Source organism: Hypomesus nipponensis, chromosome 16 (genome assembly GCF_054491055.1).
Source record: "Hypomesus nipponensis isolate SF chromosome 16, ASM5449105v1, whole genome shotgun sequence".
Lineage (NCBI taxonomy): Eukaryota > Metazoa > Chordata > Actinopteri > Osmeriformes > Osmeridae > Hypomesus > Hypomesus nipponensis.
The window spans coordinates 2255490-2272500 of NC_140376.1; the positions used below are offsets into that span (position 1 = coordinate 2255490).

General features: G+C 51.1%; 2 protein-coding genes across 2 annotated transcripts in view; one reads left to right on the forward strand and one right to left on the reverse strand.

Moving 5' to 3' along the window:
* The first annotated feature begins 3988 nt into the window (after nucleotides 1-3988).
* On the forward strand, nucleotides 3989-4927 carry LOC146254334 (G-protein coupled receptor 35). Its single transcript, XM_084675441.1, has one exon. It carries the CDS (start codon nucleotides 3989-3991, stop codon nucleotides 4925-4927), a length of 939 nt encoding a protein of 312 aa, XP_084531567.1.
* Nucleotides 4928-12080: 7153 nt separating this feature from the next.
* The window catches only part of sema6bb (sema domain, transmembrane domain (TM), and cytoplasmic domain, (semaphorin) 6Bb), an 87605-nt gene continuing 82674 nt past the window's right edge, over nucleotides 12081-17011 (reverse strand). Inside the window, exon 17 of the mRNA XM_084675807.1 lies at nucleotides 12081-13678. Within this exon, the coding sequence (XP_084531933.1) occupies nucleotides 12747-13678 (932 nt within the window). The 3' untranslated portion in view covers nucleotides 12081-12746. The remainder of the gene's footprint in view (nucleotides 13679-17011) is intronic.

Sequence of the window (17011 nt, forward strand, 5' to 3'; positions counted from 1 at the left end):
GAGGGTGCACAGATTTAAATTGATGATGAAAGGTTCCTAGACGTCGATTGTAGATTCTAAAGGACTAATTGAGCAGGCTACATCAATCTTTACCTCTTTACGCCACTTTCCTAAAAACCGTGTGAGAGAAGAAATTGAATTTAGGTCAGTCAGAAGCGTGTGTGGAAAACTAGGCCTACAGAAGCAGGTTGTTTTTGTACACAACGTCAGACACACGTAACCAAAAAGCACAGTTGATCGTTGGATAACTACAACAACCTTAAATTGCAGAGCCACGGACTTACATCAGCGAATCGGACCCGCCGGTTCATGTTCAGAAAGCGTGCTAGCGAGGAGAAAGAATACAGATGCGAGCGTAGCCCGCGGCCGTGTAAAGGTGAACTAGAACAAGGGACAAAAGAGCAATAGAGGCAGAAAACAAGCCGGTCCTAACCTCTTGATTTCTCTTCCTCCTCAGCACACAAAACAAGTTCTTTGTTGTCCTGTGCATAAGGGAGCCCCATATAACCCAACACAGCAGGCAGGCGATGACACAATGGGTGATATAACAGCATTATGAAGGGTAATGGAGATGAGCAGGGGTCGACCCCCTTGAGGGTTGAGATGACTGGGAAATGGAGCTAAACTCTTCCCAAGAGGGGCAAAACACAACCACATATGTATAAATACTCGCAATACAACGATTGCCAACTTTTCCTCGACTTAAACAGACTTAACGACGGCACGGCGCGACACGTTGAAATACATAACGAGTATTTGGTTTGTGTGCACTTGTCGACTGATTTGGGCCGAGAGCTTCAACACCAGGCGACATTTTGTGTTCTGTGGGCCTCAGTGGAGACCAGGGCAGGCAGTAAGTGATCTGGTGCGTCGCACAGAGAGAGCTACTCCCTGGCTCGTTAGATGACATTAGATAAGTCAGGCAGCACTCACTGCTAATTACCTGACCTGCCCTGACACACTAACACACTTTCATATCACAATAGGTATACTCCTTTATGATTGCCTCGGAAATCTCCACAGAGAGAGGATGAGAGAGAGAGGTTGATAGTTTAGTAGCCCCTTCGTTGTGTACTTGTGTATCTCGTTACTGCCCGTCCTGAAAGGATTGAGGGGTGCTTGGAGACTGGGTCGATCCAACCTGGATCACACATGGACGGCGTTATACTTGAGATACTTTAAGTGTGTTGAATTGACTTCTCTGGCATGCCAGAAGGGTGGGGCAAACATCGAGACAACTCCGTTGGTGTCGGCTGGCAGGCGAGCTGATTCGAACACTGCTAATTGCAATGGAAACATTGAAAACAGTGTTGTGTTTAAGGTCTGGTGTGGTCTCCATGACAGCGACATGTCAGGGTTGGTTCAGAGATAAAGCAGGCCGGAAGGAAGGTAGGATCTAGGACACAAGGTAGAATGAGGTTTTTGTGGACTCAAGTTCTGGAACAATCTGTCTGGCAGGACAATCTCTTTGTAGGGTTTCTATTTTCAAGTCCGCAGGGGTTGTGATAAACACTGTCCTCCCAGCATGTGTGTGTGCGTGTGTGTGTACAGGTGTGTGTGTGTTCATGTCTGTACAGGTGTGTGTGTGTGTGTGTGTGTGTTTGTACAGGTGTGTGTGTGTTCATGTCTGTACAGGTGTGTGTATGTGTGACATTGCTTCTGCGTGGGTCTAAGCCACAACAAAGCCCATCCTTAATAACTCAAAACCCTGACCTCTGCTCACCATGGTGACACACGGTTGCCAGGGCGACCAGGCCATCCAGACAAAGGCCTGTGCTTCAGGTGATTTCGGCCATCCCATAATAGATAAACATTGCTGGGTGCCAATCTTCCCTCCGAACAAAAGAGGAGGAGAACGAATGCTGAAAGGAGGAGAGGGGGACAGAAAAGAGAGGAGGAGGGAGAGGGAGAGGAGAGGGAGGAGAGAGGAGGAGGGACGAGAGAGGAGGGAGAGGAGGGAGAGGGAGGGAGAGGAGAGGGAGGAGAGAGGAGGAGAGAGGGAGGAGAGAGGAGGGAGAGGAGAGGGAGGAGGGAGAGGAGAGGGAGGAGAGAGGAGGAGGAGGGAGGAGAGAGGAGGAGAGAGGAGGGAGAGGAGAGAGGAGGAGGAGGGAGGGAGAGGAGAAGGAGGAGAGAGGAGGAGAGAGGAGGAGAGAGGAGGGAGAGGAGAGAGGAGGAGAGAGGGAGGAGAGAGGAGAGAGGAGGGAGAGGAGAGGGTGGGAGAGGAGGAGGGACGAGAGAGGAGGGAGAGGAGGGAGAGGGAGGGAGAGGAGAGGGAGGGAGAGGAGAGAGGAGGAGATAGGAGGGAGAGGAGAGGGAGGAGAGAGGAGGAGGAGGGAGGAGAGAGGAGGAGAGAGGAGGGAGAGGAGAGAGGAGGAGGAGGGAGGGAGAGGAGAGGGAGGAGAGAGGAGGAGAGAGGAGGGAGAGGAGAGAGGAGGAGGAGGGAGGGAGAGGGAGGAGAGAGGAGGAGGGAGGAGAGAGGAGGAGAGAGGGAGGAGAGAGGAGGAGAGAGGGAGGAGAGAGGAGGAGAAGGGAGGAGAGAGGAGGAGAAGGGAGGAGAGAGGAGGAGAGAGGAGGAGAAAGGAGAAGAGGGGGACAGAAAAGAGAGGAGGAGGGAGAGGAGATAGGAGGAGAGAGGAGGAGAGAGGGAGGAAAGAGGAGGTCTCTGTTGTTGAGTCAAGTACACCATGTCATGTAACAGATGGGCAAGGAAGCAAAGGCGAGGTGTGCTTTGGGAACAGGAAGTAGAAGAAATCTGGGTTGGGGATAATACAGTGTTCAGATCTGACACCTGCGATGACACACATCCATGCTGGAACAGAACAAATCCAAACACTCACATGAAACAAAAGGCCCTAGCTAGATTGTTGGATCTTCAGTTGCTGCTGTAGGAGAACCCTCGGAAAACAAAACTTCTGAATCTCAAGGTTCTACTTAGAACCTTATTTCAGAGGTTATTCTTGAGGTTGTTAGAAAGGGTAATGTATATTTTTAAATAAGAACATCGATCTCTTTACTTCTGACATAAACTGAAACATCGAGCTTGATCAATGAGCACGTCTGGGGAGTGACTCAAGTGTCGCCCCCACAACCAAAAGTGAAACTAATTTCTAGATCAAGGATGCACCAAGCCCTTGTGGTTTGTGTGCGTGCATGTGGACATGTACTGCTATAATTGTGGTCTTTCTTTAAACCGGAGGAACCAGGTTGTCACAGCAACAACTACTTTCCGGTCAGAGAACTTGGTATACGTTTTCCACCCAAACAAGCTGACAAACTGTTAATCCTGAGAGCAGAACAAATTTGTCACATTCTTCTACTTCCAATCATTGTCTTCTTCGATTGACAATCAAACAAGTCTTGTTCCCCTTGTTCGATTGTTCGATGATGCGTGTTCCTACGCGCATATACTTTATGAGTGGGACGCAGCACAAAAAGGAAAGAGTCAAGTTTGCTTTGAGGTGAACAACAACTTTCAGCTTGGCGGAAGAGTCGGATGTAGAGAACCTTTCTCTCCTGTCTAATACTGAGGTAAGATGCTTTAGAAAGACTGATTAACACACTGATGTGAGAAGTTAGAAAGACGGAAGGTGGGACAGAGACAAGTGTGTACCATACCACAATGGTCTTTTAGTATGCTTCCAATACGTAATTCAGAGCCAGCTAATTACTCACACACGATATGCATATGATGGCATATTGTCGGTAACTGTTTTACACGAGTTACAAATGTATGAGATCACGTTGTGTTTGGTCAGATGGCTGAGCGGTTAAAGAATCGGGCTATTAATGAGAAGGTTGCCGGTTCGATTCCCATCCGTGCCAAATGTTGTGTCCTTGGGCAAGGAACTTCACCCTACTTGCTTCGGGGGAGAATGTCCCTGTACTTACTGTAAGTCGCTCTGGATAAGAGCGTCTGCTAAATTACTCAATGTAAAAGCCTCCTCATAATAAGTCTGTCCACCTGTTCCCCCACCAGGGACCCACAGCCATGTCCAGCTATCACAGCAACCACATCAACTGCTCCGTGGACATCAGCGACAAGGTGAGAAACTTCCAGACGTTTTTCATCGTACCCGTGTTCCTGGCGGGGCTGGTGCTGAACGCGGCCGCCCTCCTGGTGTTCTACCGGCAGCGTTCGGTCTGGACCGACACACACGTGTACATGATCAACCTGGCGCTGGCTGACACCACCCTGGTGGTCCTCCTGCCGTTCCGCCTGTACGACGGCATCCACGACCTCCAAGCCCTGCCTCTCTGCTCCGTGCTGGTCATCCTGCACTACGCCAACATGTACGGCAGCATCTTCACCGTCACCGCCATCAGCGTCCAGAGATTCCTCGGCGTGCGTTTCCCGTTCTACGCCAGCAGGGCGGGGTCCAAGAAGCGGGCGGCGTGCGTGTGCGTGGTCATCTGGCTCGTCATCACGGGGGTGTGTCTCGTGTTCCGCGAGGACAACGCACCCGAAAACCTGCAGACCTGCTTCGAGAGAAACCAACCGTTACCTCTGGACTTCCTGATGTCGCTAGAGCTTCTGGGATATGTAGTTCCCCTGCTCACCATGCTCCTGTGCTCCTCCCAGACCATCTACATCCTCCTCCGGGCCTCCAGGGAGAACGCACGCTCGCCGCCCCGCCTGCAGGACCACCGGAGGAGCGTGGCGGTCGTGGGCGCCAACCTGGCGGTGTTCGTCGTGTGCTTCACGCCCATCCACGCAGCGCTCCTCCTCAGGTACCTGGAGGCACGCAGGGACCCGCAGGACTGCGGAAGGTACGTCCTGGCTCACAACGTCCACCTCGTGACAGAACTGGTGGCCATGACCAACTGCTTCCTGGATGCCGTGGGGTACTACTTCCTGTGTCGAGACTTCAGGAAGGAGCTGGTTCCTGTCAGGAGGCCACAGGTCGAGTTACAGGAGTCCTCTCTCTGAGCCCTGACAGACAGATCTGACAGGAGTGGTGGGGTTCAGACAGTTCACAGGTTGTTGGATGAGGGTCCGGGATACAGATGTAAAACCAGTTTTTATGTATTTTTTTATTAAGGTGATCTATTTTATTCTTTCTCCGTCCTCGCTTCTCTCCTTTGCAAAGAAAAGAGGACGAGATAAAAAAAAACTTGATCACGCTTGACAGCTGTGTTGTATATTAAATATAACAATTTGACAACCCTACCTTCTTCTTTCCACTTTTCCACTGTCGTGCAGCTCTTTATGTGGCTTACGGTGTCATCTAGTGGACAGATTCAGCAACTGCTGGTTGCCTATGTGACAATTCCACCCACAGCAGTGTCTGACTCTAACTACATTTACATTTAGTCATTTAGCAGACGCTCTTATCCAGAGCAATTTACAGTAAGTACAGAGACATTCCCCACGAGGCAAGTAGGATGAAGTGTCAAGGAACTACGCAGTGCCAGACCCCCGGGTCTGTTCGATGGCCACGTCTGGCCCATGTACGTCAAACATAAGAATATCATTCGTCATTTGGGATGGCAGGGAATCGAACCGGCAACCTTCTGATTACTAGCCCGACTCCTTAACTGCTCAGCCATCTGACTCCCTGCCTAACTGCAAGGCCATCTACATGAGACAGCACATATCGATGTTTTTGTCAAAGGGATGAAACGTTTATCTACATCGAGTTTTAAATCAGACAGATAATGAGCCTTGAGATGGATGATATAAAAATGGAGAGTGTTCTGATGATGTTACGGTCGGTGCAGGTGTGGAAATGCGTGTGAGAGGTCAGATGGGGTTTATAGTGGTGTGTGGAATGGCTGTGTTAGTTTAATACAAGCCTGATCAATTCCCCACACAGGTATTGATTGCGTAATTGGATAGTCTTTTACTGGACGTGTTGTTGTCAAGATTACTGTACATCCCCCCCCCCCCCACCCCCCCCCCTGGGTGTGTGTGTGTGTGTGTATGAGACTGTGCTTGTGCTGAAAGTGTGTGTGTGTGTGTCTCTTTGTCAGTGTGTGTGTGTGTGTGTGTGTGTGAGAAGGGCAGTGTTCAGGATACACAGCGTTGTAGATGTGTAACTGGGTCTAGTTAAACTTACAGGAAGAGCTGCTGCTGTTGTTACTGGGTTGGAGGCTAAGGCAGTGCACACATGCACAGGTGTTAAGGTCTGTAGCTACAGACACACAGGTGTTAAGGTCTGTCGCTACAGACACACAGCTGTTGAGGTCTGTAGCTACAGACACACAGGTGTTAAGGTCTGTCGCTACAGACACACAGCTGTTGAGGTCTGTAGCTACAGACACACAGGTGTTAAAGTCTGTCGCTACAGACACACAGCTGTTGAGGTCTGTCGCTACAGACACACAGCTGTTGAGGTCTGTCGCTACAGACACACAGCTGTTAAAGTCTGTCGCTACAGACACACAGGTGTTAAAGTCTGTAGCTACAGACACACAGGTGTTGAGGTCTGTAGCTACAGACACACAGGTGTTAAAGTCTGTCGCTACAGACACACAGCTGTTGAGGTCTGTGGCCAGAGACAGAGAGGTCTGTCTCCTGTGTCAACCACAGACACCATGAGAGTCTTGGTCTCCTGCAAGGGGATCAAATGGACAGAACACTCATGTATGTAACAGGCCCTCCTACCCTGCTGGCGCACTTTCAGGCTGTTCATTAGACCCATCACTCCATGTGTCACTGGTCCTGGCCCGGTTCACTTCCTGGATCTGGAGCTGGCTGATTGGTCTGGGGATTTATGGCTTCTTGTGACCAGCTGCTGTTTCTATGCTGAGTCTGAGACCTGCCCTTCACTGTGCTGCACTGAGAGAGAGAGGGAGAGGGAGAGGGGGAGAGAGAGAGTGAGAGGGAGAGGGGGAGGGGGAGGGGGAGGGGGAGGGGGAGGGGGAGGGGGAGGGGGAGGGGGAGGGGGGAGGGATAGAAGGTAACGGTTGGGGGAAAAGGGGGGGTGGATATAGGCTGAACTGGGAAGGAGAGAGGGACAGGTGGAGGCATGTAAAGTGACACAGGGAGGAAGGTGGAGAGATCTGAGCGATGGAGGGCTCTGAAAGGCTTCACAGAAGCATGAGAGGAAGGGATAGAGGGATGGAGAAGGATAAAGCGAGAGAGAACGACAAGAGAGAGACACACACACACAAAAAGAGACGGAGAAAAGGAGCTCGATCCAGGCCTTGCTTTACATCTGTCACACGACCAGTGAAGTTAGGCCGCCCTCTAGTGGACAGTGCTGGTATTATCCACCTACGCCACTCCTGAGTTGGTGTTAGGACCATCTCATGTATCTTGACAAACAGGGAACTACAGTATCTGCTCTATTTTGTCACCCTGGTGTGTGATTTTGTATCACGGCTCCAGACAGGCAAACTGCTGTCTGGTTTTCCCTCAACAAAGACAGCAAAGTAAAAATAAAATACAATTATATTTTTTATTCCCCTTAGTAAAAGCTAGACCCCCCCCTTAGTATTAGCTAGACTTTGCTCCTTTTGTATAGTTAGTCCACATATTTGAGTTTCAGTATTCCTATATGTTCAATGTATGCACCTACCTGCCAAAGTAATTCCTTGTTTGTGCAAACGTTCATGGCGAATAAAATCCCTTCTGATTCTGAAGAAAGCTACAGAGCCAAGCGGTCAATGTCAAGAGTTGTTTAATAAGTAAGAAAGACAACGGTGGGGGGGGGGGGAAGTCTCCATGCTGAGTGACTGGTAGAGAGCGGAGGAGAACCACATTGAACACGATGTTCACAGCTGAATGCGTGTGTGTGTGTGTTATGATTGTGTGCGTGTGTATGCGGGTTGATTGTATGTGAGTTTTGTGTGTTGCCGGTGTGTATAAGTGTGTGTCTGGAATGTGTTGATTATACACACGTGTGTATGAAGGTGTGTATATGTGTGTATGAAGGTGTGTATATGTGTGTATGAAGGTGTGTATATGTGTGTGTTGACTGCATGTGTGTGTGCGTGTGTGTGTTTTGGATGCACAATACGTGTGTAGGCTTGTGTGTGTGTGTGTGTGAGCAGTTGTTGGAGGTTGCATGCACATGTTTGCATGATGAAAAGTCTCAGCGGACACGGGTACACACACAGGCTGGCATGTACTGTGCAGAGTGACAGGTGTGAGAACCGCACACAGCCAGTGTTCATGCTGCTACTGGGGGTACACTGAAGCTGGAGGGGTCCCTATGTACACGCCTGGCCTGGGACATCCTCAGGGAGCACCAGGGGGCCCTGGCTGGAGCTGGACACTGGGGGAGAGGGGCTGGGGAGAGGGGCTGGGGAGAGGGGCTGGGGAGAGGGGCTGGGGAGAGGGGCTGGGGAGAGGGGCTGGGGAGAGGGGCTGGGGCCAGGCAAGCCTCTGGTGGGCCCCAGAGTCAGTCACAGTAGCAGGAGACTCCCCTCTGGAGGACAGGTCTCTCTGGAGGACAGGTCTCTCTGGAGGACAGGTCTCTCTGGAGGACAGGTCTCTCTGGAGGAAAGGAGAGTCTGCATACATGTAGGTTTATGTCCATTCCTCCTCCTCTCCTCCTCCTCCATTCCTCCATTCCTCCTCCTTCTCTCCTCCTCCTCTTCTCTTCCAAACTTGATGCTATTACGGTATCAGTGGGGGAGAATGCTGAGATGCAGTCCGCGGTACAAAAATCCTTCTCCTGAATCTTCACCATTGTCATCTTCATCTACCTTTGTTATATTTATCATTATCATCACCATCAACATCGTCATCATCATACACACACCAGAGATCAAATTAAAATGACACATTTATAATAAAGTTCATAAATCTCAAACCAAACAAGGCCGCAGAAGAAACCAATGTAACAAAACAAACAAACAAACGATCAGATAGAACAGTAAACAACAGGTCAATGCTGGCTGGTACACACGCATACACCTACTACACACACACACACACACACCTTCTACACACACACACACCTTCTACACACACACCTCAGTGTGGTGACTCCTGGGCTGGGATAGGCTGATCAGGGTATCTACTGGTTAGGATTCTCACCAAGTGGAGAGAGCGAGAGGGCTGGAGAGAAAGAGATAGAGCGGGAGAGAGAAAGAGAGAGAGAGAGAGAGGGAGAGACAAGGGCGGGAGAGAGAAAGAGAGAGGGAGAGACAAGGGCGGGAGAGAGAAAGAGGAAAGAGACAGTGAAAGAGAGAGGAGAAAGAGATTAGAAGAGAGAGAGACGAAAGACAGTGAGAGAGAGAGAGAGAGAGAGAGAGAGAGAGAGAGAGAGAGAGAGAGAGAGAGAGAGAGAGAGAGAGAGAGAGAGAGAGAGAGAGAGAGAGAGAGAGAGAGAGCAGAAGAGAGGGAGAGGAATGAGATAGGGAGAGAGAGAGCAGAAGAGAGAGAGATGAATGAGACAGGGAGAGAGAGAGAGCAGAGACTGAGACAGAGGCAGCGCTGTCTGTAGCAGTGTTGTTGCTAGGGCGGAGTATGCCATGGAGACACAGTGTGGCTGTGGGCCACTGAGGATAAACAAGGGGATACACAATGACCTGCCCCCAGCCAAAACATGATATTTATACACACTGACTGGGACAAGAGAGCTGGGAGGAAGGGTGTGTGTGTGTGTGTGTGTGTGTGTGTGTGTGTGTGTGTGTGTGTGTGTGTGTGTGTGTGTGTGAGATGGGGGAAATATGTAAGCTATTTAGAAATAGTGAAGCATTTGGAAATCTTGAAAACAAATCATCTCAAGGCAGAAGATTGGGATTGCCAGAGAAACAATTTACTCTGCCAGAGGAATGCGATTGCATGACACAAAAATTCAACTATAATAAATTGTGTTTTCCCAGTGAGGCAGGTGTTTCCATGGTGAAACAGCTATGCTGTCTGTCAAATTGCAGTGGCGTACAAATCAGGAAACAGAGAATCTGCTTCCAACGTGTTATTGCATTCAAAATGGAGGAAAACATGCATCCAGTGTTTGTGTGTGTGTGAGTGAGAGAGTGTGTGTGTGTGTGAAGGGGAACCCCCAGATTCTTTAGCAGTGCTGTCACAGTTCATTATATTCTCATGTCTCATGCATTTTTCTCAAATAGGAGAGAGACCCAGCTCTTAGACAGTGTGTGTGTGTGTGTGTGTGTGTGTGTGTGTGTGTGTGTGTGTGCTTGCGGTCACCCTCAGAGACACTAGTCAGTCCTAGGGAAGCCCCATGCAGACTAATGCAATAGCCTCCCAAATTTGGTTAGTGAGTGTCTGTTTACGTGTCTGCCAGTTGATGTGTGTTTGAGTGGTTGTGTGAGGGTGTACAGTACGTGCACACGTGAGTGAGTGTGTGTGTTAGACGTAACAGGTGTCCTCTCCCCCCCCTCCCCTCCCTCTGGAGAGGTGTCTGGTGTGATCTCCTCTGAGCCGCGCTGGGTTGTCTGGAGACCTCAGAGGGACTGGGAGGTACTCTGCCTGATCATGCTCAACAAACATGGGAGGAGAAGGAGAGAGACTGAGAGAGAGAGAGAGACATAGAGAGAGACAGACAAAGAGAGAGAGACATAGAGAGAGACAGACAAAGAGAGAGAGAGACATAGAGAGAGACAGACAAAGAGAGAGAGAGACAGAGGAAGAGGGGAAGAGAGAGAGACATAGAGAGAGCACTTAGGGTGGTTGGTGTCTAAGGGCTGCTGGTTTGAAGGAGACAGGAACAGGGGGTAGAGGAGGGGGAGGAAGGGTTGTGTAATGCGGAATGTCTAAAGAATGTCCCATGCTAATGCTGTCATGTAATAATGCAATAACACCCAGCCCTCCAGCTCCAACAGCCCTCCAGCACACACACACACACACACACACACACACACACTAGATCGTAGTCAGCCATGCATGCTCAATACTCCCAGTAAATGATGTGCTGTCAGCTCAATGTTTTCCAGTAAGTGGCCAGTGTCCCTCCACCCGTGTGTTCTGTCACCCCGTCATCCTCTTCCCCTCTCTGTCCGCCAGCAGCTCCCCTCCTCCTCCCTCCGTCTCTGGGTGTGTTAGACAGAGTACCCCCAGAACAGACCTGCAGCCACGGCAGGAACACCTTCTGCTACTGGACCACTGACCTCTGACCCCCAACAAACACACACACACACACATCCACACACACACACACACACACACACATGGGACAACAAAAGACCAAAGAGAGAGAGACCATTTGCTGGGGAGAGAACACCTTTAACTGATACCCCTGTTACCCAGCCACAGCCCCCCCACCCCAGCCCAGAATCAGTGTCCCTCTTGTTTTTCCCAAACTGGGCCAAGGCCTGGGATAGTGTCAGTCCAAGAAAGAGAGGGAGGGGCAGAGTTGATGAAGAGAGATCTTATCTTATCTATGTCTCTCTCTCTCTCTCTCTCTCTCTCGCTCTCTCTCTCTACATTCCACCTTTTAGTCCCAAGAAAGAAAAGAGAAAGTTAAAAAATAATGATTGATTTTATAATCAAACTCGAAAAATTCTCATCCTTGTTTGACAAGTTAGAGAATCTCTCATTTCGTAATCCAACTGTCATGGTTCCTGATTATTGCTTTCCCCTCCTCTTCCTCCTCCTCAAATCAGATGAATAAAACACAGTAGAGCTCACGATAGACACAGCAGAAAACAATTTGTTGTCCCTTGATTGTTCGACACAAGAGGAGGCAGGAGCAAAGTGCTGACATCGTAACAGAGTTGTGTGAATCTCAGATCTCTCAGTTGTGTGAATCTCAGATCTCTCAGTTGTGTGAATGTTAGATCTCCAGTTGTGTGAATCTCAGATCTCTCAGTTGTGTGAATCTCAGATCTCTCAGTTGTGTGAATGTTAGATCTCCAGTTGTGTGAATCTCAGATCTCTCAGTTGTGTGAATCTCAGATCTCTCAGTTGTGTGAATCTCAGATCTCTCAGTTGTGTGAATGTTAGATCTCCAGTTGTGTGAATCTCAGATCTCCAGTTGTGTGAATCTGGCCTTACCTTCCACCTTCACCCCCTCACCCCTACTGCCTGCCACTAGTTTCTCCCTGCAGCATCACCCCCCTCACACCTGACTGTACACACCTCATGGTTCCTTGCCGTAAAAAACTGACGACGGAAGGAAATGTGAGACCAGAAGCTGATATCCTGGGGGGGGTGGGGGGGGGGGGGGGGTGGGGGGGGGTGATGATGTCAGCTGCGGAGGGGCAGGCTGAACTGGGCACACCACCAGGGAGGAGCGCGTGATAGTCTGCAAGGCAAAGCTGGCAGAGGCGCATAAGAACAATTTCACGTTGAACGAAGAGTTCGTTTCCCGGAAATAAGAAGCACAAGGAGACTTTTTCCACAACGGGGAGTTTAAAAGATAAACTGTCAGTGAGATGACGCTCCAATAGTTTTATTATTATTTTTTAATTTTTTTGTTAATCACAAAAATGTCCCTTTGTTCCCTGGCTTGCCACCCCTTTCTTGTCCTTGTGGTTTGTCCCGTGGTATCCAATCCCAGCCCTGTGGACCATACCACTTTCAGGGCAGAGGGGGAGGAACACCTCTCAGTGCTTGGAGAGTAACAGAGGAGTCTTGGCTCTGTCTGTCTCTGCTGGCAGGATGAGTCCATATCTCTGGGCCTGTCAGCTTAGGACAGTCAAGTCTTTCAATGACAGTGAGAGAGGGCAGACACTGACAGACAGACGGATGGGCAGGGAGGGGACAGGGAGGGGGGCAGGGAGGGAGGCAGGGAGGAACCGTCTGAGGAAGGAGGACAGTGGTTTCCAGTCACTTGAGGGGGAAAAAATGCTTTTCAAGAAAACAAGTGGGAAAATCCTCATCGCACTTCTCTTCACTGGCCACTAGGGGCGTGCTGCTCTCCCATTGCCTTCCCCAGCAGGTGGCTGTAGTCAGGCAGGTCCGCCAGGCCCCGGGTGCCGTGGTGGCCGGGCCGCACCAGGGTGGGCCGCTGGGAGGGGTGTGAGGAGGGCGGGTAAGGGGCTCCGGGGGTGGTGGGGTACCCCCCCAGACCCTCGTGGCTCCACCGGGGGGGTTCCCCGTAGTCCAGGTGGGTGGTGGGGGCGGAGACCACCCGGCGCTGGTCGGGGGAGTCCTGGGGCGTGGCCGGGTAGTTGTACTCCCCTGCAGAGTTCCTCAAGGGGCCGCCGGGCCGCCCCCCCCCGTACTCCCCGCAACCCCCCGCCCTCTGATTGGCCAGGACCAGGTAGCGCTGCCGCTCAGTGTTGGGGGGCAGAACCACCTCCCCCGGTTCCTCGTGCCTCCCCCCTCCTCCTCCCTGCAGGTATTTGGAGCTCAGGTAGATGACGGCGTTGGAGGGGGAGGTGAGGAAGGTGTGGCCCTGCTCCCAGTCCTGCTCCGTCAGCCTCAGGGTCGGAGGGGGGCGTTTCTGCTGCAGAGGGGTCTGCTCCGGGGTGGGCAGCCCCGGGTCCAGCTCGCCCTTGGGCCAGCCGTTGGCGGTGGTCGTCATGACGAAGGGGTTGTCCGCCTGAGACCTCCGCCGCTCGCCCCCTCCGCTCCTCGTCACGCTCATCACCGAGCCGCTGCGGCCCTGGCCCAGCATGCTTTGCTCCTTGTCGCCCTTGCGGCGGGCGCCGTTGGCTCCGCCCCCTCGCGAGCGGTGCCGGTGGCGCCGGGTCATGATCCAGCACACGGCCAGGCCCGACATCGCCGCCCCGGTGGAGAAGGCCACCACTGCAGACACCACCAGCAGGTTGACTGACACGAGGCCGTCCGGCTCATCGACAAAGCTCTCCTGGAGGAGCCCTGGACACACATAAACATACACAGAGACATACAGATGGTCAATGGACAGGAAAAAGGTAGTTAAAAGCGTCTGAATGAGACAGTGTTACAACCTCTACCCCCTTCTTTTCCTCTTCTCATATCTCCTGTTTCCTCCTTTATCTCCACATCTGTCCTCCCCTTACTCTCTCCTCCCTCTCCCTTCCTCTCTCATCTCCTCCCCCCTCTCCTCCCTTCCCCTCTCCTCCCTCTCCTCTCCCTTCCTCTCTCCTCACCTCACCCCCCCTCTCCTCCCCTCTCCTCTCTCCTCCTCTCCTCTACCCCCCTCTCCTCTCCTCTCCTCTCCTCTCTCCTCCTCTCCTCTACCCCCCTCTCCTCTCCTCCATTCTCTTCTCGTCTCCTCCCCAGGGATATGCTGCTATGCTAGAGGTGTACTGCCTAATTGCCTAATTACCTAAAGTGGATGGTGATTTTAATGACTATAATAACTGTCTTCCTGATAGAAAATACCTCTCCATCCTGACAGGTTTTGCTCCATTAACTCTGCAGAGTAGGAAGACTGCACCAGAGCTCATGCAGAGTAATGGCCTGAAGTTTCCGCTGGTATTTACACAGACAGGGAACTTCACCAAGTATCCCTCTAGTACGAGGAATTATTAATACTGTTTACAATCTCTGCACGTGAGAGGAACTCAGAGGGCTAAGAACACGCCGTCTTTTTCTCCGGGTAAAGAACCCGAGCGAGTGTTCTCCGGAGAACGTGGAAGCATGAATTATTAAAAGTGATAAAGCACGCGGGGCGCTGAAGATACCGATCAATTAAGAAACTGTGGGGAAGGACTCAGTGCTGTGCTGTAGTGACACCAGGGACCAATAACAGGGGACACTAAAGAAAGATGGAGAGAGAGGGAGGGAGGGAGAAAGAAATGAATAAAAGAAGCCTAAAGCACACTACTCCAATATGAGCCATAGAAAGATAAACATCATAAACGATTCTTAAATGACAGCAACAACAGCAGCAGCATCTGCAGCTGGGGGGCAGGATGGAACAGCAGGCTGGGGGGCAGGATGGAACAGCAGACTGGGGGGCAGGATGGAACAGCAGGCTGGGGGGCAGGATGGAACAGCAGGCTGGGGGGCAGGATGGAACAGCAGGCTGGGGGGCAGGATGGAACAGCAGGCTGGGGGGCAGGATGGAACAGCAGGCTGGGGGGCAGGATGGAACAGCAGGCTGGGGGGCAGGATGGAACAGCAGACTGGGGGGCAGGATGGAACAGCAGGCTGGGGGGCAGGATGGAACAGCAGAGTCATGGAGGGACGTTCCGTCCACACAGGAAATAGATGGCTGTCTGTGTCATTAACAAATGTTTGAGAGCCACTTCTACACCCACAGAATAAAAGTAGGAAGAGAGAGGGAGAGGGAGAAGGAGAGATAGAGAGAGAGAGAGAGAGCAGCAGAAAAGCAGGGTATCCGAGATGGTATTAAACAAACTCAGTCCTGAGCTGACAAATGTATTCTAATGGAGACGAATGGAGACAATTACCTCCAGGTAGCGAGAAGGGAGCTGGAGGGAGCTGGAGGGGCATTAGAGGGCTGAGGAAACAAACTTCTGTTCGCTAGCAGCGACACGTGAAGAGCCACCCTGCTTTGTGCTGCAGCACCCCACATCGCTGCTTTAAACAGACGCTGGAGCTACCCTGGAATGAGATTTTACTCAACTATACTATGTTACTGTGTAATGGGAAATGCTTCTTCACTAAACTATTCTTAAACTGTTCTGTTGCTATGTCATGTCAAATGTGACTTTATTCAACTATACTATACTGTACTATTCAATACTGCACTGTAGTATTCAACGTGATCTTACTAAACTATACTATACCAAAGCTAAACTGTAAACTTTGCTCACTTTGTTCTACTCACTTCCACCCTCCTTTACTATAAATAGACCCATGCACTGCATCAAAGCTACTGAAGCTGACTAGGAACAGTTGAAAAGAAGAAGGATCGAGTGTTAATCAGCTCGGTCGATCAATGTGCTTTTGTCCACTAATGAGTTCTTTATCCCTGATCCAGTACGGAGTCAGGCCTTCACGGTGACGCAGGGAGATCCACGCTTTGGTCAGAGGCTGTGAGATGCCCTGCATGTCTCTGTGTGGCCTAGTTCCACTGTGAAGTTAGAGCTTTGTGGGACCATGTGTTTATCACTGTCTTAATCCATTCCTCTCATCTTCTCTCTTCCATCTCCTCTTATTCTCTTTCTCTCTCTCTCTCTCTCTCTCTCTCTCTCTCTCTCTCTCTCTCTCTCTCTCTCTCTGTCTCTCTCTCTCTCTCTCTCTCTCTGTCTCTCTCTCTCTCTCTCTGTCTCTCTCTCTCTCTCTCTCTCTCTCTCTCTCTCTCTCTCTCTCTCTCTCTCTCTCTCTCTCTCACACTAATCCCCTTCTTCACCAGATATAGATACGTTGTCGGCCATACTCCTGCCACCAACCTAAACACAACCCTTGATTCTTCCAGTATCTGTTTCCATGTTCCCACACCAAACAGTCACACAGACCTCTGGGTTCCAGCCCTAGTGCCAGCCTGTAGACTGGTGACAGGAAAACACCCACCACAGCGGAGATGCCATGAGGTCACGGGGGAAGATGTTTGTCTACAGAAGAACAATGTAATTAAACGTTCCACCATCAGAACTTCCTACGACCTCAGTCTTGGTGGTTATGGAAACATCGCGGGCAACCGCAGCCTGCCCCCCCCCCCTCCACATCAGGAAGAGCTCAGAGCTCCTCACCAGGGCAGGACTCTCACATTAGAGTGGGGAGGAGGAGAAGGAGTGAGGAGAGAGGAGAGCGAGGGGAAGGGAGGTTGAGGAGCAGGATCCCTCTGGTGTTCAAGTTCAAAAGCAGCCAGGGCAAATCTGGGACAGAGTTACTTTTCCATATTCACAAGTCTCTCTCTCTCTTCTTCTAAGTCTCTCTTTCCCCCCTCTCCACCTCTCCGCTTCCTTCCATCCCACCCTCTCCCTGCCTCTCTCCTTTTTCTATGTTTGCCTCTCTCCGTCAGGGAGACGATTCCCTCGTTGAGATGACAGGCTTTACCATTAGGGAGTGTTACCCTGTGAGCCACTCCATGCTGCCTGTGACTCAGAGAGAACACGTGTGTGTGTGTGTGTGAGAGAGAGAGATACTTCTCTCTGTGCAACTCAGAATGGATGACAGCAAACCTCTCCTATTCTGTTTACTTATTAAGCCTAATAGAAGCCGACTGGCCTGCCAGTCAGGCTGACACAGCCGGCCTGCACCCCAACCTCCACCACACTGGCCCAATTACAGCAGAGGAGACCAGCGGAGAGGAGA

Excerpts from the sequence above, each read along its gene's own strand:
- LOC146254334 (XM_084675441.1), top strand. The coding sequence starts at position 3,989 with ATGTCCAGCTATCACAGCAACCACATCAACTGCTCCGTGGACATCAGC.